Source organism: Erinaceus europaeus, chromosome 12, assembly GCF_950295315.1.
Source record: "Erinaceus europaeus chromosome 12, mEriEur2.1, whole genome shotgun sequence".
NCBI lineage: Eukaryota > Metazoa > Chordata > Mammalia > Eulipotyphla > Erinaceidae > Erinaceus > Erinaceus europaeus.
Genome location: NC_080173.1, coordinates 32508434 through 32533024, shown reverse-complemented (window position 1 = coordinate 32533024; position 24591 = coordinate 32508434). Strand labels below are relative to the sequence as shown.

The 24591-nt window shown below is 46.3% G+C and overlaps 1 protein-coding gene across 5 annotated transcripts in view; it reads left to right on the top strand.

The window, feature by feature from the left end:
• The window catches only part of FLNB (filamin B), a 196956-nt gene that overhangs the window by 160234 nt on the left and 12131 nt on the right, over positions 1–24591 (top strand). For 3 of the 5 annotated variants that reach the window (XM_060203030.1, XM_007521188.3, XM_007521187.3), the window contains 12 exons: positions 3288–3359; positions 4113–4215; positions 5770–5910; positions 10171–10299; positions 10840–11013; positions 12193–12351; positions 13815–14018; positions 15140–15292; positions 15402–15524; positions 18725–18991; positions 19553–19690; positions 21635–21750. In XM_060203030.1, the coding sequence (XP_060059013.1) occupies positions 3288–3359; positions 4113–4215; positions 5770–5910; positions 10171–10299; positions 10840–11013; positions 12193–12351; positions 13815–14018; positions 15140–15292; positions 15402–15524; positions 18725–18991; positions 19553–19690; positions 21635–21750 (1779 nt within the window). The remainder of the gene's footprint in view (positions 1–3287; positions 3360–4112; positions 4216–5769; positions 5911–10170; positions 10300–10839; positions 11014–12192; positions 12352–13814; positions 14019–15139; positions 15293–15401; positions 15525–18724; positions 18992–19552; positions 19691–21634; positions 21751–24591) is intronic. The other 2 variants (XM_007521190.3, XM_060203029.1) reach the window with 1 other exon arrangement.

The window sequence follows — 24591 nt, the reverse complement described above, 5'->3', positions numbered from 1 at the left end:
AAGGGGAGAGAAAGATAGACACCTGCAGACCTGCTTCACTGCCTGTGAGACGACTCCCCTGCAGGTGGGGAGCCAGGGCTTCAAATCGGAATCCTTATGCCGGTCCTTGTGCTTTGTGCCTCGTGCGCTTAACCTGCTGTGCTACTGCCCAACTCCCCATTTTGGCTTTTATTGTGGTGCTAGGGATTGACTGGCAACCTGATACCTCTAGTGTCTCAGGCACGAAAGTCTCTTGCACTGCCGATGGTGACACCTCCTTAAACCAAAAGTTTTCTTAACTAGACATGACCTTGTAAAGTCCTAAAGTAATCTCCAGAAACTGTCTGGCTCTATGGGCTTTTAGGGAGCTGTTTTGGTCATTCAAGTATCCCTCACAATTAGGGTCTAGGGATTGTCCTGTCCTGAATCCATTTCAGAAAGATACACTTTGACAACAAAGAATAGTTCAAAGTAAAACATTGCCATGTTTTCTTCTGCTGAATGTTCCTCCACCCCACCTCTGTGGCTGGAGGAGAGATGTTCCTGATACTTCTTTGTCTGGAGTCCTGATCATCCAGTGCTCAAAGTTAACTCCAGTTATATTTTGGAGTGATTCAGACCTTTGCATCTGAGGGGAAAATAACTTGTCTTTTGAAGCTAGGAACATCTGGACTCAAAGGAAACCATTATGCAAACCTCTGGGCCAGAGAAGGGCTAAGCTCTTTAATTTTCATGTCTGAGTGACTTTTTGATCTTCTGCAGATGATTATAAAAGTTCTTCTAGTAGGAGAGAATGAGGTTGGACACCTGACACACGTCCCCTCACTTAACCTTCAAAACCAGCTATTACCAGTCCTTTCACAATTGAGGTGTAAGAGCAGGGACCGGACTGAAGTCCCCTGAGTCCAAAGGTCACCTGGTATCTTTGATGCCATAACAGCAGTTACTTGTATCTGCAGAATCTGTGAGTCTCTATGCCACATACATAGCCTGCAAAACCCCTTCTGGTGATTTCACTCTTTGTGGCTACAGAGGAAGCTGCAGAGATTCAGTTCCAAACAGAAACCAGTGTTGTGTTCCATGCACTCTCCTATCTGCTGTTGTCCTTTTCCTTTTCTGCAGACATGTGTTTACATGTAAACACTACCAGAGGTCTGCAGGCTCTTTTATGTGTCAGAGATATAAACACTTGTCAGGATTTGACATCATTCATTTGGGAGCATTTTTTTTTCCCCTTCAGGGAAGAAAGAAACACAGCTGGAAAGTTTATTACTTATTTACAGAGAAAGGCATTTGGAACCTGTTTTTAGTACAGAGAAAGTTTTATCTTGTAGTTGTAGTCCTGTGGAGTGCCCTTGGCACTGCAGTGAGCTGGGAACAAGAAGCCATGGTAGCGGGGCCTGATGGAGAGAGAATCAGTGTGAGAACATTGCAGATGCATCAGAGACCTGAACTGGGAGTTGGTCCTGGAGTACTTGTGGAGGCACTGCCCCCTAAGCACTGATGAGGGTGGAAAGGGATGGTCCATTCATGTTCCTATCCCAAGTTTTCCCCACCCTTACCTAGAAGGACGGAGCCCTGGTGGGATACTTTGCTGAAATGCATCACATAGACATTCATGGAAAGTCATGGGTCCAGCAGCTTCTCTGTCATTACTGAAAAAATGTTCCTCCTTACACACAAGTCCCTGCAGAGCCACCATCTGAGAAGGTCCCAAGAAGAGGAGGCAAGAACAGGCTGTTTCTTTTTATTTTTTTCTCTCTCTCTTCCTTAATTTTCTTATTTTTTCTTTCTTTCACTAGTGATTTACAAAATAACGGGTACAATTCCACATCATTCCCACCACCAGAGTTCTGTGTCCCCATTGCCTTCATTAGAAAATGCAGCAATTATCCCAAGGTCACAGATAGGGGTTGACTATTATTTCTATAACTATCTGTCTACCTATATGTATTTGCATACTTTTCCTATGGTTCTGCTTTTTCTTTTTTATTTATTGGATAGAGATAGCCAAAAATCAAGAGGAAGAGGGAGAGAGAAAGGAAGAGAGACAGAGACATCTGCAGCCCTGCTTCACCTCCTGCAAAACTTTCCCTCTGCAAGTGCAGCCAGGGACCTGAACCTGGGTCCTTTTGGATAATGTGACCAGTTAAGCAGGTGCACCACTGCCTGGCCCCCTTACTTTTTCTTTCTATGTTACACCTATACCTACTACTACTTCTGAATGTCTCTTTTTTTTTCCTCTTATCTCTCTTGGAGTTGGGTTTCAGAGCCCTCTAGTCATCTTCCCCTAACATTTCTCCCCCTCTGGAAGTATGGACCAAAATTCTTTTTGGGGTGCAAAAGGTAGGAGTTCTGGCTTCTGTAATTGCTTCTCCACTGGACATGAGCAGTTTGATCCATACTCCCCAGCTGAAGTTCACAAAGCAAGCCACCACTGTGATTGGAGCCCCCTTTGTGGTAGATGCCGAAATGTACAAAAAGGCGTTTTGATGGCCTTTCCTCCATAGGAAAGAAAGGCCTTGTGCCCATTGTTACAGAAGAGGGTACTGAGAACAGGAGCCCTCCCTCAACAAGGTGGCTGTACCTCAAACATGGTGTTCATGACTCATTTAATTTTAAGGACAGAGAGAAAAATGCAGATTGAAAGACCAGAGCACTGCTGGGTGGTGCTGGGGATCAAATCTGGGATCTCAGAGCCTCATGAGTGAAAGTCTTTTGCATAATCATTATGCTGACTCTCTAGCCCTGATTTTTTTTTAAATGAAGTTGTAGAAACTGTTATAAACACATCAAGTAAAAAAAGACTCCTTGCCCAATGCTATGTTGCAGAGAGAACTTAGGTACCGTTTCTTCTGCTTAGGCTATAGACATGTCAGTTTAGTGTAGGGGGTGACACTGTACATATGACTTCGCAATTGGCTTCCCTAAACCCTCAGTACCATATCTTCCTGGTCACCAGGCCTGACCCCTCTTGTGCCCCACTTATAGCTGACATCATTTATTAACTGACTTCCCATAAGCCTGAACATACATTGCTTCCCTATGAATTTCCCTGCTAGTCTCTCTAGTTCCTCTTCTTACAAGTGAGGTTGTGGGCTCCAAGGGCCTCAAAGGGCCCTTTGACATTCAGAGAGAGGAGGATTTGGCAGCTTGCTCTCCACAAGGGCAGTGAAAAGGTGGGTACCCCTAGAGTAAGCTGTCAAGATGGAACAAACAGGAGGAAGCATCCTTGGGGTGGTGGAAGCTACTGAGGGGAATATCCCTCCCATGTGATCCCCAACTAACCTCCATTTGCCACTGCCCAGGCCACGGATGGGGAAGTCACGGCGGTGGAGGAGACGCCGGTAAATGCATGTGCCCCTGGATTCAGGCCCTGGGTACTTTTTTTTTTCCCTTTATTTTAATTTTTTGTACTTCTGTGTTCACTCAGCCTTCATTTCAGAAAAGCTACAGCCTGCTTCTGGGGGTTGCTTTAAGGCCTGTGGGTGTCCTGGTCATGGGTTTGCTCAACTTTCCCCCACTCCCTGACCGATCAGCCCATCACAGTGATCCTGCTTTCTCTGTAATGAGACCTACCCACGTCATTACGTGTACTCCATGAATCACCTGCCGCCGCCACATTGTGTCTGTGATCACGCTCCACACCATTTGTCTCACCTCTAAAGGGAATGATGGACAGCTGTCTTCAGCACTTCTGCTGGCTCCCCAAGCTGTCACCTGCCCATTTGGTTTCTGTCCAGGGGCAGAGCGCCACCTGCTGCTACTTTCTGCCACTTAAAACGCACCTTCTTTTCCAGGCCACAAGCAACTAAACCTTTCCAGGTGGAACCTCTTGGGAGTCCCAGGCATTACTGTCTTTCACTTTCCCACTTTCCTGCAGACGCTACTGGAAATTTTACAAGCACACTGCATTGTCAGTTCTTAACAATTGGTCATGTTGGCTGCTCCAATCTTTCAACTCCTATGCCTGGCCTGGGCCCACTTAGGTGAGGCCCACATACCCTGGGCAGTCACGTTCCCAATACTGGGGAGCACTGGTTTGCAGAATTTCCAGCAGCTCTGACCCTGTAGTTTCACTGCCCCCCATTCTGCTATCCATTTTCTTCAATGCCGCTGCTTCCTGTTTTCAGGTAACTGAAGAGGCCTATGTCCCAGTGAGTGACATGAATGGCTTGGGATTTAAACCCTTTGACTTGGTTATTCCATTCGCAGTCAGGAAAGGAGAAATCACTGGTAAGCACTGTCATGAAAACTCTTATTCTTCAATTGCATGAAAGCTCTTATTCTCATTCTCTTCAGGATAATTCCCCTAAAAACCCCAGACCTGACATCCTGACTGTAGTAGCCCTGGTTCTTGCTTATGGGATTTAGTCCATGAACCCCTGAGATTCAGAATTGTCTGTGTATGCATGTACTTCTTCAAAGAGACTGTTCATTGATAACATTCATCGTAGTCTGGAGAGGACCTGGGTATCACTCCATCTAACTTTCATCTAACTGTTGTGTTCAGAAGCCTCTCCTTGCTGCCAGCTTCCTACCACCCTTCTTTTCCTGCTTTTGAAAGGATTAATTTATTGAGAGAGAGAGAGAGAGAGAGAGAAGATAGAAAACGCACATGCATTACTCTGGCATATATGATGCCAGGGAAAGAACTTAACGCTTACAAGCCAGATGCTCTAATTAGTGAGAAACTTCCTGGGCCACACCCTTCTCTCTCTCTCTCTCTTTCTCTCTCTCTCTCTATCTGTCTATCTATCTCTCTATCTCTCTGGATAGGGAGTGATTTTGTTAGAGGCAGAAAGATACCACAGTACCATGGTGCAGAGCTCAGAACTCGGTTGCATACATGGCAATGCAGTGCACTACCCAGGTGAGCTTTCTCACCAGCCCAACATCCTGCTTCTGCTTCTCCTTCTTCTTCTAACTATCTTTATTTATTGGACAGAGGGAGAGAGATTGAGAGGGAAGGGAAGATAGAGAGGGAGAGAGACAAAGAGATACCTGCAGCCCTGCTTTACCACTTGAAAAGCTTTCCCCCTGCAGGTGGGGACCAGGGGCTTGAACACAGGTCCGTGTGCTCAACCAGGTGTGCCACCTCTTGGCCCCCCATTTTTCCAGATAAAAAAAAATTGAAATTGAGTTATTTTGTGTAAGAGTCATTTTCTTTTTTCTTTTCCCACCTTCCATCTTCTCCCTGCCTTCTTTTCTGTGGAGACTGAAACCCAAAACACCACTCCACCCTCTGTGGAGTTCTCATTTATTTTGTCTTTGTTGCTCTCTCATATTTTCCCTGGGGTCAACCCCAGGGCTTCAAGCATGCAAGGCATGCCCCTGGCATTGAGCGGCATCACCCCAGGACTCCCCTTCACTTCCCTTTTATTTTTCACATTATAGGGGAGAAGGGTTTAATCCAGTACAGTGTAGTTGTTGACATAGGGGTACAATTTTGCTGACTCCTTCCCTCCCTGTTAATGCCTGCTTCTCTTCATGTTGATATGCTGCTACTAATCCTACTAGTTGGAGGGTCTTTTCAGTGTAAGCTTCCAATGTGTCCATTGTAGAAAACTCTTTTCATAGGAGCTGTTCAGCAACATTATTGTAGAAGCAAAATGAAATGGAGCCAAAGCAACCACAGCTCTGTTTTCTCAATGTGGGGACTCAGGTGTTTAGAGCAGGTTGAATGTGCTCATATCTGAAAGCCTTCTCTGGCAGGCCTCTTGTGCCTTTTCTGTAGGTTTCTTGGGGGCAGGTGTGGGTTCACTGCCCTGAGTTCTTGTGCTCCTGCAGGTGAGGTTCACATGCCTTCAGGGAAGACCGCTACGCCTGAGATTGTGGACAACAAGGATGGCACAGTGACTGTGAGATATGCCCCCACTGAAGTCGGACTCCATGAAATGCACATCAAGTACATGGGCAGTCACATCCCCGGTGAGTTGGGCTTCCCCCTCTCACCCCCCAGCAGCATGAAGGCCTTCACGATGGGGGGGCCTCAAATTCTCGAAGGTTTATAGATGCTCAGCCAGCAGCAGTATAGGAAGCAGTCTCCATGGCAGAATGGGGAATGCAGCGCTGGCATCCTCAGGAAGCCAAAGCAGCCTGTGACCCCAGTGGATCCAATTTCCAGAAGGGAAGAAGTCCTGGGTCGTCATTCAGGCATTTGGGTCCATGATTATTTGTCTTTGTCACTATGCTGAGTGTGGCCAGAGGGCCAGCTAGGGGGAGAATAGGGGATGCAATGAGGGACTTTCCAGCTGGTGTACAGAACCAACTTTACTCAAAGCTGGGGTTTGGGGTGGGGAAGGAGATTTTTAGAAGAAGAAAAACTATCTTCTTGTCACACTGCCCATGACAAAGAAAGCCAGCTCAAGTTTCCTCTCCAGTAAATGGCACAACATTGTTATGCTTTTATTCTTAATTATTGAAATAGCTCTTTTCTTTTCTCAGAGAAAGAGACCACATCACCAAAACCTCCTCCAATGTAGTGGGGGCCAGGCTCAAACCTGGGTCACATGCATGGTGCACTATCCAAGTGAGCTATTTTTCCAGCCCTGAAATAGTTTTATTAGTGTGTTTGTTTATATTGCTATCAGGGTTATCACTGGGGCTCACTGTCTGTGTGATGAATCTGCCACTTTTATTTGAGAAGAGAAAGAGAGGTTGAGGGGAGGCAAGGAGAGGTACAGAGAGATACCTGCAGCACTGCTTTGACCCCTCATGAAGCTTTTCCCCACGCAGTTGGGGACTGGGGACTAAAACCTGGGTCTTTGCACAGGGTAACATGTGTACTAAACTGGGTACACCATTGCCTGACTCCCTGTTCTTTTTTAGTCTGATATTTTGAGTAGGTAACAAGAGCTCCATAGTTTGTGGTGTGGAGAAATTGGTTCCTCTACATCCATCTGCCTTCACTTCAGGGAAAAAAGAAATAGAGGTATTTCTTAATCACTTCTCTCTCTCCCTTTCTCTCTCTCTCTCTCTCTCTCTCTCTCTCTCTCTTTTTCTCTCCATAAATAGTAGCATACTTAACACATTCTTCTGTCCTGGCCCTTTTTTATCAGTCAATCAGGGGAGCTTTGCTTGTCTGGATAATAGACCACCTTTATAATGTCCTGCCATTTGACTGAATCATTACATGGTCAGCTATTTCCCCTGATGGGGAACATTGAAGTTGTTCTTTCCCCACTGCTGCTGTCAACTCTCCACGATACACTGTCAACTCTCCACGATACACCGAACAGCCTTTGACAGCCATTACCTCACAACTGTGAAAGGTGTGCTTATGGGGTTTTGGTCCCAGGGACGCAGAAGGCATTGCTAGTAGACACTGTCTGTCATTATGATAGATCTGGCCAATGTCCCTTCACTGGGGCTCTTCCAGTTCGCACACCCACCAGTACTTTGGAGAGTGCCTGCTTCCCCCACCAGTTTGTCTTGCCATATGCCACCAGCATTTGGGATCTTTTCCAAAGCACTACTTGAAAGCAGCACCTCCGCCAGCTGCCTTGTTTGCCTTTTTCTTGTGAGGTTGTGGCAACTGTGTATATGTGTAAGTATCATCTGTGTTTCTTTTCTGAGAACTTAAACGTTGATAACCTTGGCCTGGCTTTTCTGTGTGTTTGGTCTTGACTATTGTTATTTGTTCTATCAGTGTTTTGGGTTTTTTTTTTTTTGAGAGCAGTTTAGATATTAGAGAGGTTAGCCGTCTATGATCCCGGTCTGATGTTTGCTCTGGCTTATGTTGGTAGACATACTATAGGTTTAAAGCAGAAAATGTATTGTATTTTTCTATTTAAATATTCTAAAAGTGTGGACATAAAGTTAAAAAGTGTCTTTCTCCTTTTCTCTTCCTCTTTCACTGATGGTATATGTATCTTTTTGGGTGTTTCTCCCCATACCTAGAAACACTCATACCTGTTTGCTGTGTTAATGGAATGGAATGATAGTATTAATACTATTTAGCGGGAGTCGGAGTGTAGAGCAGAGGGTTAAGCGCAGGTGGCGCAAAACACAAGGACCGGTATAAGGATCCCGGTTCGAGCCCCGGCTCCCCACCTGCAGGGGAGTTGCTTCACAGGCGGTGAAGCAGGTCTGCAGGTGTCTATCTTTCTCTCCTCCTCTCTGTCTTCCCCTCCTCTCTCCATTTCTCTCTGTCCTATCCAGCAACGACAACAACAATAATAACTACAATAATAAAACAACAAGGGCAACAAAGGGAATAAATAAAATAAATATTTAAAAAAATACTATTTAGCTATTTACCTTCCCCCCTCCTTTTCAATGTAATATATTACGAATACTCTAAAGCTAGTACACATAACTCTTCCTCAGTTTTTCTTTTTCCCTTAGGGTTATCTCTGGGGCTGAATGCCTACACAAGTCTATCCTTCCCAGTGGCTTTTTTTTTCTTTTTTTAAATTTTTAAATTTTTTTATTTAAGAAAGGAGACATTATCAAAACCATAGGATAAGAGGGGTACAGTTCCACACAATTCCCACCACCCAATCTCCATATCCCATCCCCTCCCCTGATAGCTTTCCCATTTTCTATCCCTCTGGGAGTATGGACCCAGGGTTGTTGTAGGTTGCAGAAGGTGGAAGGTCTGGCTTCTGTAATTGCTTCCCCGCTGAACATGGTTGTTGACTGGTCAATCCATACTCCCAGTCTGCCTCTCTCCTTCCCTACTAGGGTGGGGCTCTGGGGAAGTGGGGCTCCAGGACACATTGGTGGGGTCTTCAGTCCAGGGAAGTCTGGTCGGCATTGTGCTGGCATCCGGAACCTGATGGCTGAAAAGAGTTAACATACAAAGCTAAACAAATTGTTGAACAACCATGGGCCTAAAGACTGGAATAGTGCAGATGAAGTGTTGGGAGGTATTCCCTGCAGGCTCTTGTGTTCTTTTTTTGATAGTGGGTGAGAGACACAGAGAGAGGGGCAGAGAGACAGAAAAGGAGAGATACTTGCAGCACTGCTTTACCTCTTGTGAACTATTCCCCCTGTAGGTGGCAATCAGGCTTGAGCCCAGCTTGTCCTACATGTTAGCATATGCACTCTACCTGTTGTGCCACCTTTCCGGGCTCCCTCCCACACCACCCACTTTCTTTTCCTTTTATCACTTCATGGGGGGTACGTAATGATTTCTTATACAGTTGTTGATACATGGATATAATTTTTAAAAAGACTTTATCCATTTATTAGTGAGAAAGCTAGGAAGACAGAGAGAAAGAACCAGATATCACTCTGGACTGTGCTGTCGGGGATTGATCTCAGGACTTCCCATTTGAGTCCAATGCTTTATCCACTGCACCACCTCCTGGACCATGATGCATGGATATAATTTTTATCTCCCTTTGATAGGTTTCTCGAAAATACTCTCACCCCCAATTACTCCTTTCCACCTCAGGCACCAGGGCCCCAGAACCCCTGCCAACCTGCTCTCTTCACTCCTGCACACAGCCCCCGACTTTTATTTTTTTAATATTTATTTATTCCCTTTTGTTGCCTTTGTTGTTTTATTGTTGTAGTTATTGTTGTTATTGATGTCATTGTTGTTGGATATGACAAAGAGAAATGGAGAAAGGGGAAGATGGGGAGAGAAAGATAGACACCTGCAGACCCGCTTCACCGCTTGTGAAGCGACTCCCCTGAAGGTGGGGAGCCGGGGGCTTGAACCAGGATCCTTGCACCGATCCTTGCGCTTTGCACCACCTGCACTTAACCCGTTGTGCAACCATCTGACTCCCATAGCCCCCCATTTTTAATGGCTCAGGTGTTTACCTAACCATCCCTCAATTGTTGCACATCTGACCACTGTAGAAATGGGAAGGCCTTAATGGCATAGATTCCCAAGGATGGACTCCTAACTTATATTTTGAAATGGACACACCAGCAGCCTCCTCAGAAGTCCATTATAGTTGTAGTCCCTCAACTACTGCATCTTTTCTCTACATTGTACAGCTCTTTCTTCCTTTGTCCAGTTGTGCTGACCCCCCCCCCCTTCACTCCTTCCAGTCACACAACCCCTGGATTGTTTCCTTGTATAGCAATTAGAAGAATAGCAGGAAGTGGCCCCCTGGGGTGTCCTCTTTTCCTTCTGCCTTGGCATCCAAGACACCACATGTGGCAGGCAACTTGTCCCAGTGAGACATCCCCTCTGACCAGGTCTCATTTTTGTGTCGTTTGCCAACCTAGAGAGTCCGCTCCAGTTCTACGTTAACTACCCCAACAGTGGCAGCGTTTCTGCATATGGTCCAGGCCTGGTGTATGGAGTGGCCAACAAAACTGCCACCTTCACCATCGTCACAGAGGATGCAGGAGAAGGTACTGTATGGCTTTCTCACTTGCAGGCTTCTGACCTTCAGGTTGGAGAGTCAGGTGGACACAGTTCCAGAACTGTTTTTGAAATAAGATCATTGGTTTATATCACCTGCCTCACCTTTTCTCTTATGTAAATCTTAGTAAGTTTTGGTGTTCCTCCCCATTGTCTACATTGCCACTTGTAGATTTGGGGCCCTAATGGGGTTCTCCTGATGGCAATGACACCCAGCAGTGTATGATCCTTGTCTGTATGACCCTTGTCTTTATAACCCATGTCTGCATGTGTGATCAACACCACCAGCTTTGTCCTTTTTTTGTGCTCTAAATCTGGAATCAGAGTGAGAATTTTGGCATTACTTGTGCAAAATTCAAATACTGGAGTGCCACTGAAGTGGGCAATTTACCATATAGACTGTGTCGTCCTCTTTACATCCCTTGCCTGTAGCTCAAGAGGCATGTGACAGCTTCTGTGTCCAGTATCAGAGTCATCCTGGGGGAGCTGCTGTCCCTCCCTGACAACTCCCTCTATGCCCCTGCTCACAGGTGGCCTTGACTTGGCTATTGAGGGTCCCTCAAAAGCTGAAATCAGCTGCATTGACAACAAAGATGGGACCTGTACAGTGACCTACCTGCCCACCCTGCCTGGCGACTACAGCATCCTGGTCAAGTACAACGACAAGCACATTCCCGGAAGCCCCTTCACTGCCAAGATCACAGGTAGGGCTGCCTGACTTACTGGCACCTTCCTAGTGGGATGTCTGCCCTACCAGCCTATCTCCCTCTTTTTCTACCCTTTAGACCAGATACCAGAGACAACCAACCTACCAGCTTAGTGCTTTGGGGGAAGAAAATAGGGTCATGGGCCAACTTGGTGCTGGCTCAATTCCTCCTTCAGCTACTGATGCAGAGGAAAGCAAGAACACCATTTTGGGGCACTTATTTGTGCCACCCTGACTCCAGCATTCAGATAGAGGACCTGCAGATGTGAGGCAGTTAAATCACACTTACTGCACGAGTTTACATGAATCCAAAACTACCCTTGAGATTCACTACTGGCTAGATTTCCCTTCCATCTTACAGATGGGGAAGACTGAGGCTTGAAGAAATACTGGCCTCACCAAGTTCACATGGGACTATTTTGGGATTCAGGTGGAGGTTGTCCAATTCCAAGTCTGTGCACCTCACTCTATAGTGCTTGGCCACAACTGGACCACAGTGTCAGGGTATTTGTTATAAAGAGGGTGTGTAAGATGAGGCTCTTGGAGCTGGGCAGTGGTTCACCTGGTTGAGCACATGTGACCATGTACAAGGACCCAGGTTCAAGACCCTGGTCCTTGCATGTGGGAGGAAGGTTCAGGAGCAGTGAAGCAGGACTCAAGATGTCTCTCTTTCTCTCCTTCTCTACACCCTCCTCACTTCTCTATCTCCTATCAAGTCAAAAAGAAGAGAGGAAAAAAGGAAAAATAGCTATAGGAGCAGTGACTTCATAGTGTAGGCACAGAGCCCCAGCAATAACCCTGGTGACCAATAAAATGAATAATAGAGGAGACGTTCTTGCTCTCAGGGTCCTTAAGACTGTCTAAGAAGCAGTGACAGTACCATTTGGAACATAGTGCTTCCCTGAGATATGTCCTAGGGGGTGTGAACAGGTGTCAGAGGCCTTCCACGAGCAATGGCTCTTTTTTTTTTTTTTTTTTTTTGGGCAGGGGATGGGATGGGTTGCAGGGACTCAGGCTTGGTGTTTTTGCCAGCTGTTAGCCTCCCCTTAACCAGATTCATGTAACCATCATCCTCTGGCTTGTGAATCCTTGACTGCTCATCCATGAATGGGATATGGAGGAGAGCCCCAGAGAGCCTGGGGATACATGTAACAGGAGCTTTGTGTGTATTTCCCAGATGATAGTAGACGCTGCTCCCAGGTGAAACTGGGCTCGGCTGCCGACTTCCTGCTTGATATCAGTGAGACCGACCTCAGCACCCTGACAGCCAGCATCAAGGCCCCCTCAGGCCGAGATGAGCCCTGTCTCCTGAAGAGGCTGCCCAATAATCATATCGGTGAGCCCAGGCTGTGTCCGGCTGGACCTGGGACATCTCAGTGTGGTGGTGGTGGTGGGGAGGGGGCGAGATTGAAGTGGGAAGAGAGGGGTCTGTGACTCCTTTTCTGAGAAATCAATAGCTTACTGACATTTGATGGGATCAGTCCACTAGATCACATGTTTGATCAGCCCAAGTGTATTACTTTTTTTTAATTTATAAAATGGAAATATTGACAAGACTATATAAGATAGGAGGGGTGCAATTCTACACAATTCCCACCCCCAGAACTCAGTATCCAATCCTCGATAGCTTCCCTATTCTGGGAGTACAGAACCAGGATCATTACAGGGTGCAGAAGGTAGAAGGTCTGGCTTCTGTAATTGCTTCCCCACTGAACATGGGTGTTGGCATGTTCAGTTTGATCTGGGGCACATACACAGGAGCCTATGTAACCTCTGCATCCCTGTAGGTCTGAGCTCACATTCTGTGGTCATGGTTAGGAACATACCAGGCTGTACTAATATCAGGACCCATCTTCCTTGGGTAGTAGGTAGAGTATGTTGTCCAACCTCCCTTTGGAGAATAGAACATTCCCTACCATTGGTGATCCACATTGAGGGAAAGGTCCTAGAGGCGTCCACAAAGGCATCCATTATGTTGTTCCTGATGGAGATGACCAGTGACAGTGGAGACAGGGATCTGTTAGAGGTCTAGGCCCATCATGTCTGTGTGGGAATCCCAGGACTCCCTGACTAGGGCCCCAGGTGATGCGGTGGCCTGATAGTAACTAAAGAGTCATTAAAGTATGCCGGTCTCTTGCCTTTATTCAGCTTTTGTAGCCCTTACTTTGACAAGGTTAGCTTTGGATGTGTAATAGGAGGTAGGTGAGGAGGCTATCTAGGTCTAAGTAGAAACTTTCATTAGGTACTTTAAGATCTCTTTTTAGGTCTTTCTACTTGCTTGCTTCATTTACTGACTCACTGCAAACTATTGTGCACTTTTGCTTACATGTATATATTTCCCCCAACTTATGTACATATACCTTATATCTAAGTTTTGAGATTTTGTTAGGAAGCACACCACCCAAAATGAAGTTAAGGAGTCCTATGAGCTAGGAAAGGTCTCACAGGAGTAATGAAGCTGAAGGGTTGACATTCCATGCCTGAAGTCTCTGGACAGAGTGCCATGCTGAGGTGGTGCTAGTTGCATTGCTTATGTTGGGATCAGCAGACACAGTATCTGTCAGTTGTTATAAATTGAGAGAAGCATGCTGGAAAGTGAGCCCCACCCAGAGGTTCTAGGCCTGGGAAAAATATGTAGGACAAGTGTATTTCTATGTTTCAGTGGGAACCCCTTCCTAAACACTGAGTTCCCAGAAATCCAGGAAGGAAGTCTTATCCCCACCCCAGGTGCATCTCCCTCCCATGCCTCAGCTGCACCCCTCCTCTTCGCCTTACAAAACCCAATCTATGTGGATCCAGGCATCTCCTTCATCCCCCGTGAGGTGGGTGAGCATCTGGTCAGCATTAAGAAGAACGGCAACCATGTGGCAAACAGCCCCGTGTCCATCATGGTGGTGCAGTCTGAGATTGGGGATGCCCGCAGAGCCAAAGTCTATGGTCGTGGCCTGTCAGAAGGCCGGACATTTGAGATGTCGGACTTCATTGTGGACACAAGGGATGCAGGTAGGTGTGTGTGTGTGTGTGTGTGTGTGTGTTCCCCAGGAAAATCAAGGCAGGCACAGGCTTTTTGTTCCAACTGCTTTGTCTTGTCATTCTACAAACTCTCCTTTTTCTTTTTTTCCAAATTGTTTCATTAGGGAAATAATATTTGCAAGGTAATTGTCAACTTGGCTCCAGTCTCTTATCTCCCCATGACAGGGGTCCTCACTCCACTAGTTCCCCAAGGCCATGTTCGCTTGTTCATTCATTCCTTCCTTCCCCTTCCTCCCTTCCTCCCTCTCACTCCTCCCTCCCCTTTTCCCTCTTCCTCTTCTCCTTCTCCCTCCCACCTTTCTTCCTTTCTTTCTTTCTTTCCACCTAGGTTATCACTGGATCAGTGCCCACAGTATGAATCCACAACTCCCAGAAGCCAATTTTTCCTTTTTCTTTATATTTTATTTGATGGGACAGTGGGAAATTGAGAAAGATGGACACCTGCAGACTTACTTTACTGTGTGTGAAGCACCCCCCCCCACACACACACACACTGCAGGTGGGAAGCGGGGATTTGAACCTGGGTCCTTGCACATTGTAATGTTTGTGCTTAACCACACCTATTTCCCTCTCTGAGCTGGCTTGAATTAGAATGGGTATCTCCAAGATCTGTCCTATCCCAGTGTCTTCTTCCCAGGGCCATAAGACAAAGTCACATTCCCAGGTAAGGGGACTATATCTTCCCCAGTGGGTTTTACAGGGCAGGCTCCCTGTGAAATAATAGTCAAGATCCATTAAAGCAAGGTCTTAGGCCAGCAAAATAGATTGTTTTGATAATGTGCTGGTTCGAGCCCAGACCCCATTGCATTGGAGGAAGCTTTGATGTTATGGTCTCTTTCACTTTTTTTGCGCCTCTCTATCTCTATCTTTAGCAAAAAGAAATAGGATAGAAGAAAAAAGAAAAGAAAGAAAAAGAAAAAAAGTTTCATGGTCAAAACCCAGGAGATTCCAATACAGGATTTCCCAAGCCTTCTCCCTGGGCTCTCCAACTGGGGCCTCTCTGCCTTTTTTTCTGCTGTCTGGTGACTGTCCTTTCTGCATTAAATCACTCCGCCCCCACCCTCTATAAGTTGCTGTCTGCCATGCTGCAGGTTACGGTGGCATATCCTTGGCAGTGGAAGGCCCCAGCAAGGTGGACATCCAGACGGAGGACCTGGAAGACGGCACCTGCAAGGTCTCCTACTTCCCCACCGTGCCTGGCATCTACATCGTCTCCACCAAATTTGCCGACGAGCACGTGCCTGGTATGTGCGATCCCCGAGGCCTTCCTGCCCAGTGCTTGTATTCTTTGTAAATGCTGTTCCTTTCACCCTGCTTCTGGGACATTCTCAAGAGTCTTCTTGTTTTGTACAGGGAGTCCATTTACTGTGAAGATCAGTGGAGAGGGAAGAGTCAAGGAAAGCATCACCCGTACCAGCCGGGCTCCCTCCGTGGCCACTGTGGGCAGCATCTGCGATCTGAACCTAAAGATCCCAGGTGAGTCCAGTGGCTCCTGCCTGGGCAGAGCAAAGGAAATCACAGGACACAAGTACAAGCATGGCCCAAATACACCTTCTTTGGGTGGCTGTTTTATCTTTATTTTTTAATTCACCCACTCATTTAAAAAAGAATCTACCTATATGCTTCCTTCTTCCCCATGAAAATAGCTTTGTTATATCACAGGCAAGAGGTTAGGATTTTTTTGGGGTTTTTTTGTTGTTGTGATTGTTTTTAAGGTATATTTTACAAACAGGAGATTGAAAGAACCAGAGCATTACTCTGGAACATGCACTTTCAGGAATGGAACTTGAGACCTTGTACTTCTGAATCAAATGTTTTAGCCACTGTGCCATCTCCTGGGCTTTTGGATAGATTTGTATATACTCTTGTTTTTTAAAACAACTTTCTCTTTTTTTAAAAAAAAAACTTTATTTATTTATTGCATAGAGATAGCCAGAAATCAAGAGAGAAGAGGGTGATAGAGAGGGAAAGAGACAGACAGACAACTGCAGCATTTCTTCACAATTCACAAAGCTCTCCCCCAGTAGGTGGGGACCAGGGGCTCAAACCTGGGTCCTCACTCATTGTAACATGTGCACTCAACTGGATGTGTCACCTCCTGGCCCCAATTTGTATATACTCTCTGTGGAAGAGAGTGTCATTGAGGGAACCGGCCTGACTGATGCCAGCATCTGGAAGTCTTTCAGAGGCATCCCGCTGTCCATCTCTTTCTCTCCTAAAATATAACGAGGGTGTGTTATATTTTATATATTTTATATTTTTGCATTATTCCAGCCCAGTGTCTGTGAACTGCTCCTCATGGGGCCAAATTAGTAGGTGAAGTTCAGTCTCTGAAATTAGGTCCAGACTCTTTCAGTTAAGAGTCCTTCACATGCTGTGTGTGAGTGCACATTTTGCCTAGGAACCAGACTCCACTGTGAACTGGCACCGTTGATGGAGACAGAAAATCTGACAACTCTGCTATGACCCGAAGGGGCAGGAGGTGCTTTCCCATAGAGTGTATGTCCCTTCTCTCCTATCTTTTACATGTCTGTTCTGCCATCTCTGTATAATTTGATGGGCTCTTCCTGGGCAGCTACAAAGCTGGTTACACATGCATGTGGGCGGAAGTCTCATTGTGATAGGCTCCAGACAGAGTCACTTACAAAGAGCTCTGTGAATTATGAGCATAAGGAGCTCATGTGCTCAGGCTGGCAACTTTGTAAGTAATGCACTGAGGCCCCAAGTTTGATCGCCACACTACTCGGGAGCACACAGATGGCACCAGCAACACTCCATGCATGGTAGGGGAGCATTGATGCACCCCCTCCCATAGAATTTTTAAAATCCCGTCCCCTTACTGCGTGAGAAACTCTGGGTTCAACCCCAGCACCCAGAATCAGGGGAAGTTCTACAGATGGTGGAGCAGTTCCCTCTCTCTCTCTCTCTCTCTGTAAGTCTCTGAAATAAAATAGGAGGAAAACACATCAGTCCAGAAATGGTAGAATTGTTCATACTCAGGACTCTTATTCAGCTTTAAAACAAACAAACACAAAAAAAAAAACCCTGGGGTTATTAGTGTAACCTCACATCCCACCATCTAGGAAGATTATGATATACATCTTTGAAATTCAGTATCTTATCTTTAAAAAAAAAATTGTTGGATGCTGGGCAGTAGCACAGTGGGTTAAGTGCACATGTTGCAAGGCACATGGGCTGGCATAAGGATCCCGATTCGATCCCCCGGCTCCCCACCTGTGTGTGTGGGGGGTCACTTCACAAGCACTGAGGCAGGTCTGCAGGTGTCTCCTTTCTTTCTGTCTTCCCCTCCTCTCTCTTTCTCTCTGTCCTATCCAACAACAATGACAGCAATAATAATGATAAACAACAAGGGCAGCAAAAGGCAAAAAATAGCCTCCTGGAGCAGTGGATTTATAGCAGAGGCACTGCGCCCTAGTGATAACCCTGGACACCCCCCCAAAAAAATTTTGTTTTGTGAATGATAGGAGAGAGAGCCAAAGCATCACTTTCAGACATATGATGCCAGTGATTAAACTCAGTACCCCATGATTCTAAATCCAGAATCTTATCCACTCTGCCACTTCCCAGGCTACCAAATGAGTTGTTCTTGAGGTGCCCATGGGTTTCTTTGTGTGGCATGGATTGTTAACCTTTCTCTTAAGTCTTATGGCTCTAGGCACCTTTTCATTCTTTTCAAATGCTTGGTACAAGTACCTCACTTAAGTAAGACTAGGTTTTCCACTAGTTTCCTACCCAGTGTATTGTTAACTAGAACCACGGATGATTCCCAGATGCCAGGTGTCCTAGGTCCTAGGCTGACATTCACAGGGAACTCTGTCCTTAAGCTCCTTTTCTTTCTCCTTCCTCAGGGCTTAATCCTGAGCTGACCAGCCACCTTCTCCTCTAGATGTGTCTTGTCTTATTGCCTTAAGAAATATCAAGACTACCTGATAGCAAGGGATGGTGGCATTTGTGGTTTTTATCTTTTCCTACTTATGACAAAGAACCTTTATAAACATGCTGGAAGTCTGCATGTAACTTTGACTGAAAAAACATCTAAATATTGTCTCTTTTTTCTTCTTCTTCTTCTTCTTTTACTGGGGCACTGTTCAGCTCTGGCTTTTGGTGGTACAGGGGGGAGATGAAATTGAACTTGGGACTTTGGAGCTACAAACACAAAAGTCTCTTTGCATAACCATTATGCTATCTCTCCTACATATTGTGGGTTTTGTTTGTTTGTTTGTTTTGTTTTGTTTTTTACCAGAGCACTGGTCAGCGCTGGCTTTTCATGGTTGGGGGTTTGAATCTGGGACTTTGGAGCCTCAGGCATGAGAGTCTCTTGGGATAACCATTATGCTATCTACCCCTGCCCCCACTATTGTCATTTTTATGTGCCTGCTGTAATGTTGAGCTCAGGCTAGGTGTGAGACTTTTGTGTGGAAGTAACCCAACTTTGACCAGGAGGGCTGGGAAAGCACTTGGTAGGGTTAGAAGTGTTGCTTCTGCTAGAATGTCTTTGCACTGGGAGAGGGGCCCTGTTTTCTCCCTCTGAATGTAGGTGCCCAGGCTTGGGGAGCAGGAGGGCAGGTTTGGTGCCTGAATATATCATCAGGATACTCAGACTCAGTGCCCCCTGCAACCTTGCTCTCACCCACCCCCTTCCTGTCTCCTTTCAGAAATTGACAGCAGTGATATGTCAGCTCATGTTACCAGCCCCTCCGGCCGTGTGACTGAGGCAGAAATTGTGCCCGTGGGAAAGAGCTCGCACTGTGTCCGGTTCGTGCCTCAGGAAATGGGTGTCCATACGGTCAGTGTCAAGTACCGTGGCCAGCACGTCACTGGCAGCCCCTTCCAGTTCACCGTGGGACCGCTTGGCGAGGGGGGTGCCCACAAAGTGCGGGCAGGAGGCCCTGGCCTGGAGCGGGGAGAAGCAGGAGTCCCAGGTGAGTATCCTGGGTGGGTCTCTGCTTGGAGAAGAGTGAGCCAAGCCTCCTTACCATCTCAGCCTCTAAGAAAGGCTCTATCTGACTGGTGGGTGGTCTTAGGGGAAGCTCTTTAAAACAAGGTGCCTGGAGTTTAGTATTTTCAGGAATTGATGTTAAACAAGTTTCTTATTGAGAGCTTCTTCAGAACCTGTAGCGGGGCCACCGTGTGTGTCTGGAAAGGAACCAGAATCCGAGGTCCATATTCAGGAAGTTTTGCAAGAACCCAACTGATAGTGAAGGTCATTTCCAGTGGCAATTGCTGGTGGAAAGATCTGTGGGCATAAAACTGAACATTCTTGTCTTTTTCTGATTTGGTTCAAGTGTATTCAAACTATGCCCAAGTTCCCACAAATTTAGTGCAAGCATAAATGGTATCTGAGAAGTCTTAAGAACACCTCCTTGGGTTCTGCTCAGCATTAGAGCAAGAGAAGACCTGTCAGCAGGTGTAGTCTAGTGCCAAGGGCCAAGACAGGAGGGCTCCATCCTGCTTGGTCACTGAGTAGGTATTTTCTCTCTCAGCTGAGTTCAGCATCTGGACCCGTGAGGCAGGTGCAGGTGGCCTCTCCATCGCCGTGGAAGGCCCCAGCAAGGCTGAGATCACATTTGATGACCACAAGAATGGGTCCTGCGGTGTGTCTTACATTGCCCAGGAGCCTGGTATGTACTCAGGGGCCAGTGACGTGCATTTTCCTGATGGGTTGGGGTAAGGGGAATGAGGTGGTATGGGAAAGAAACCCAGCAAGCTAGCCCAGATGGGCTAGGGTGTGAGTCTCCCACAGAACCAGTTGCAGGACACCCAGTCAGGCCTCAAAGGGGTAGGGATTTGTGTGCTCTTCCTCCTTTACTAGCTACCTGCTTATGCTGTCATTTAGTTCCTTCACTTATCCTCCAGCCTCTTCAGTCCACATTGAGTACAAAGAGTATATAGGCTCTTGGAAGGAGGGCCAGCCATGGGACTTTGGCCCCAAGATACAAATCATTATTCTTGCTCAACTAAAAAATATTGGTGGGCCAGCAAAATAGCTCACTGGATAGTGCACTGCTTTGCCATGTGAGCGCCACAGGTTTGAACCTGCCTCTCACCATACTGGAAGAAGCTTTGGTGTTGTGTTCTCTTTAACTCTCTCTCTCTGCCTTTCTCTTTCTCTCTCTTTTTAAAATTATCTTTATTTATTGAATAGAGACCACCAGAAATCGAGAGGGAAGGGGGGTGATAGGGAGACAGAGAGACACCTGAAGCCATTCTTCACCACTCGTGAAGCTTTCCCCCTGCAGGTGGGGATCGGGGGCTTGAACCTGGGTCCTTGTGCATTGTAACATGTGCACTCAACCAGGTGCACCACCACCTGCCCCCCTCTCTGCCTTTCTCTGTCTAAAAAAGTTATCCCAGAGCAGTGAAGCTCTAGTGATGCCAAGAGGAAGGAAGGAAGAAAGGAGGAAAGGGAAGGGAAAAGATATGTTGGGGCTGACAAGATAGCTCATTTTGATAGTGCACCTACTTTGCCATGTTTGAGACCCAGCTTCAAACCCAGCCCTCACTGCATTGGAGGAAGCTTTGGAGTTGTGGCCTCTTTTCCTCTGTCTCTGTCTCTGTATACACATGCACACACACACACACGCACACATGCGCACACACACACACACACGCATGTGTGTGTGTGCGCGTGTGTATTGGAGAAGTCAATGATAAAGTCCAGTTACTGACAAAGAAAAGAGGGAAAAGAAAATCGTTATGCAACTTGGTAGCACACCTTGTTGAGTGCATACATGATAGTCCACAAGGACCCAAGTTCAAACCCCCTAGTCCCCACCTGCAGGGGGAAGCTTCATGAGTAGTGAAGCAGTGCTGCAGATCTCTCCCCACCTTCTCCTCTTCCTCCCTCCCTATCTCCCCCTTCCCTTTCAACTTTTCTTTGTCTCTATCCAAACTAACTAAATAAATAAATAATCCACTAAGGAAAGATAGAAGAAACAGGCTGGGGGTATGGATTGACCTGTCAATACTTAGGTCCAACTGAGAAGCAATTACAGAAGCCAGACCTCCTACCTTCTGCACCCCAAAATTTTTTTGGTCCATACTTGCAGAGGAGGAGAAATGTTAGATGACCAGAGGACTCTGAAGCCTAATTTCATCAGGACCCAGAGAGAGAAGAGGAAAAAGGGAAGGACAGTTGAAAGTAGTAGTAGGTACAGGTGTGACTTAAAATGGAAGAGAAAATAGGACCATAGAAAAAATGGCAAGTGTATACATAGACAGATAGTTATAGAAATAATAGTTAACCCATATCTGTGACCTTGGGAGAATCAGTACATTTTCTAGTGGAGGGAATAGGGATACAGAACTCTGGTGGTGGCGACGGTGTGGAATTGTACCACTGTTATTTTGTAATTTTGTAAATCACTACTAAAAATAAAATAAAAAGAGGAGAAAAATACCAAAAAAAAAAAATCATGCTAGGCCAGACTTAGCCAAATGACCCACCCTTTGCCTATCAGCCAAAGAGGGCAGATTCTCTCTAGAGATAATTGATCACCAGGCAAAAAAATTAAATAGCAGAACCTCCTGGAATCTGAAATGACAAAGCTTTCTTGTCCCCACAGGAAACTATGAAGTGTCCATCAAGTTCAACGATGAGCACATCCCCGAAAGCCCCTACCTGGTTCCTATCATTGCGCCCTCCGATGATGCCCGCCGCCTCACTGTTATGAGCCTTCAGGTGAGACACAAGGAAGCATCCCTCTTTGTTGGCCACTGAATGACCAGTGGGACCTGGGACCCCCCAAGGCCTCTTCAAACTCCCCAGTAAGCAAGGACCTGGCACCCCCTAACCATAGGGAGTCAGCTGCTCACTTGTACAGGACAGGAGACATTGGGACAAGCAAAAACAGAGCCACAGTCAACACAACACCTCGGTGTTTGGGGACAAGTCTGTTTATTAAATATTTATTCCAGGGAAACAAAGGCAGCCTGTTAATCTTTGGTTAGGGAGCAAGGAGGGCTTTCAAAAGAGAACAGGGAAAACCAACTGCTTGCTGATGCCTCTCAGTTACTATTATTGGCTTCCTTTGCCTTAAGAAAGCCTCTTATGGTTTATGATGCTGATTTGCTCATAGTACATGCATGAGACACTGTATCCCTGTTCCCTCATTTTATAGGTTTGATTATAACCCATTCTACAGATGGAAAAAAATGAGGTGTAGGGAGGTAAGGGCTCTCAGGAACCAGTGTGTACAAAAATAATGAGGATTTTGAGTCTGTAGTAGCAATTAAGTTGTGGAACAACCCCAGAATTCTAAACTGTGGCTTCTAAAGAAGCTTCTAGTTTTCAACTGCCCCCCCATCCCACCCCACCTTATAAATTCTTGATAAGACTGGATTGAGATAATAAAACAAGCCTTGTAGCTCATATTGGCGAAGACCATTAACTCCATTTGAGAGTCTGTCTTTGCTGAAGGAGAACTGGGACTGCATTGTTCCAATCATCCTGGAACCCAAATAGAGCTCAGTCAGAAACGCAGCCCTCAGATTGAAGAGGCCTCATCTGGAGAGCCCTCGGGGATCCTCACTGGTCACTGTGGCATCGATGTTTTTCTTGTGTTTCACTTAAAGGCTTTTTAACAGATGTTGCTTTTGTGGCCAACATGGCTGTAGCCTGCGGAGGGAGATAAACCCAGCATTTGTCGAGGGCAGAGAGCTGCCTTCATGCATCTCGAAGATCTCTTTCGGATCTTCCCGAGGTGTTTATCTCCCTCTGGAGGATTTAATAGCCAGCAGAGTCAGGTATGTACATCATCTGAAGGAGCTGGTTTAAAGAGATCCTCTGGAGAATTCTTTCTTGATGGTCTGGCTAGAAATATTTAAGCCAGTGTGCTACGGGCTGTGTGTGCCTGAAGCAGCAAACAGGCAGGCTTCCTGTGCCTCCACCCCCCCTTCTTCCAGGTTACTTGATGTGGGGTGATATGTAAATTATTTATTGGACTTTTAAGGGAGGCCTTCAGGGCAACATCTGGTGCTAGTTAGGAAAGAGAGGCATGCATTGTTTGGTCTTGCTGTGGAGACTTTTTAGAAAATTAGAGTCAGCTGGCATTTTGTGAAGAGAAAGAGGTGGGAGAGGGGAGGGGAGACCTGATAATCAAAGAGCCCTGAATTCCTGGATTCTCCTCCCTCCCTGGGCTGCACTCTCCAGGACAGCAGGCTCTGAATGAACATTCCACAGCCATGCAAACGCCCCACATCTCCGTGTGGGCCTCTCACTGCACATGTGGTATTGAACACTTGAAATTGGACCTGTGGAACCGACTGTCCCATTGGATTTCATGTTAGTTAATCTAAATTTGAATCTAGAGAGTTACATGTGGCTACTAAGGACATAGCCTTCAGATCTGCAGCCCCCATGTGGTCTGGGAATTTACTAGACTCACCAAATCCCAGGCTCCACCCCAGGCCCACTGCATTAGAGTCTGCATATTTTAAATGTATGTATGTATGTATGTATTTTTGATAGACAGAAAATGAGAAGGAAAGAGGAGGCAGAGAGGGAGGGAGAGATGTCTGCAGCACTGCTTTACCACTTGTGACGTGTCCCCCCCCCCAGGTGAAGACTGGGGGCTTGAACCCAGGTCCTTGCACATTGTAGTGGGTGTACTCAATCAGGTGTGCCAGCACCCCCCACCCCCAGAATCTGCATTATTAACAAGATCATAGCAGCATCTGATCTTCATGGTCAGCATGAGTCCTGTTGCTTTAGAGTTAGCATCAGAGAAGTGACTTGTCCAGTCCAGTTTCCATCACAGCCTCTGGCCCATCATCATCTATTGCTAAGGACTGGCTGATGCTAGAATATCTTACGTGCCTTCTAATTGCCTTCTCTTAGCAGAGGATATAGTTTCCATGGCACTCCCTGGAGAGCTAAACTGATGCCATGAAGAAAGAGCAAAAGCGGGGCTGGTGAGACAGAATAATGGTTATGCAAAAGACTTTCATGAGGCTCTGAGGTCCCAAGTTTCAGACCCCAGCACCTCCATGAACTAGAGCTGAACAGTGCTCTAGTAAAACAAAAACAAACATCACTCTCCCAACAGAAAGAGCAAAAGCTATCTTTGCCCTGGATACAGTTTTTAAATAATATTTGTCAGCTGCCACTTTTGAATCTTTCAACAGAGATGCTGAGAGTTTTCAGTGCATAATTTCATTTTTATCTTCAGATTAGCTGAGACAAATTCAATGCCAGTTTTGTATATGGGAAAATAAACAATTTAGTGGTGTGGCTTGGAAACGGCAGTAACCTGAGGCCCTTCTGACTCTTAGCTACTGTGAAATGCTGCCTGCTTTGCAAGCGGAGCCCTTTCAAAGCCCTATTTCTGCCCTTGAGACAAAAACCTGTTCATGTTCATGTTCGTGGGTGCATGGTTTTATTAGCTGCATGACTCCTTCACTTAAAAGATCCAAGGTGAGGGAGAAAAAAAAGGTTCAAGGTGTTCTGGTCTGGACTGGTGTGGTTTGCATTGTTGAAATCGTAGTTCTGCTAACCCAGGTGTCTTAAGTCTCCAAAGCCAGG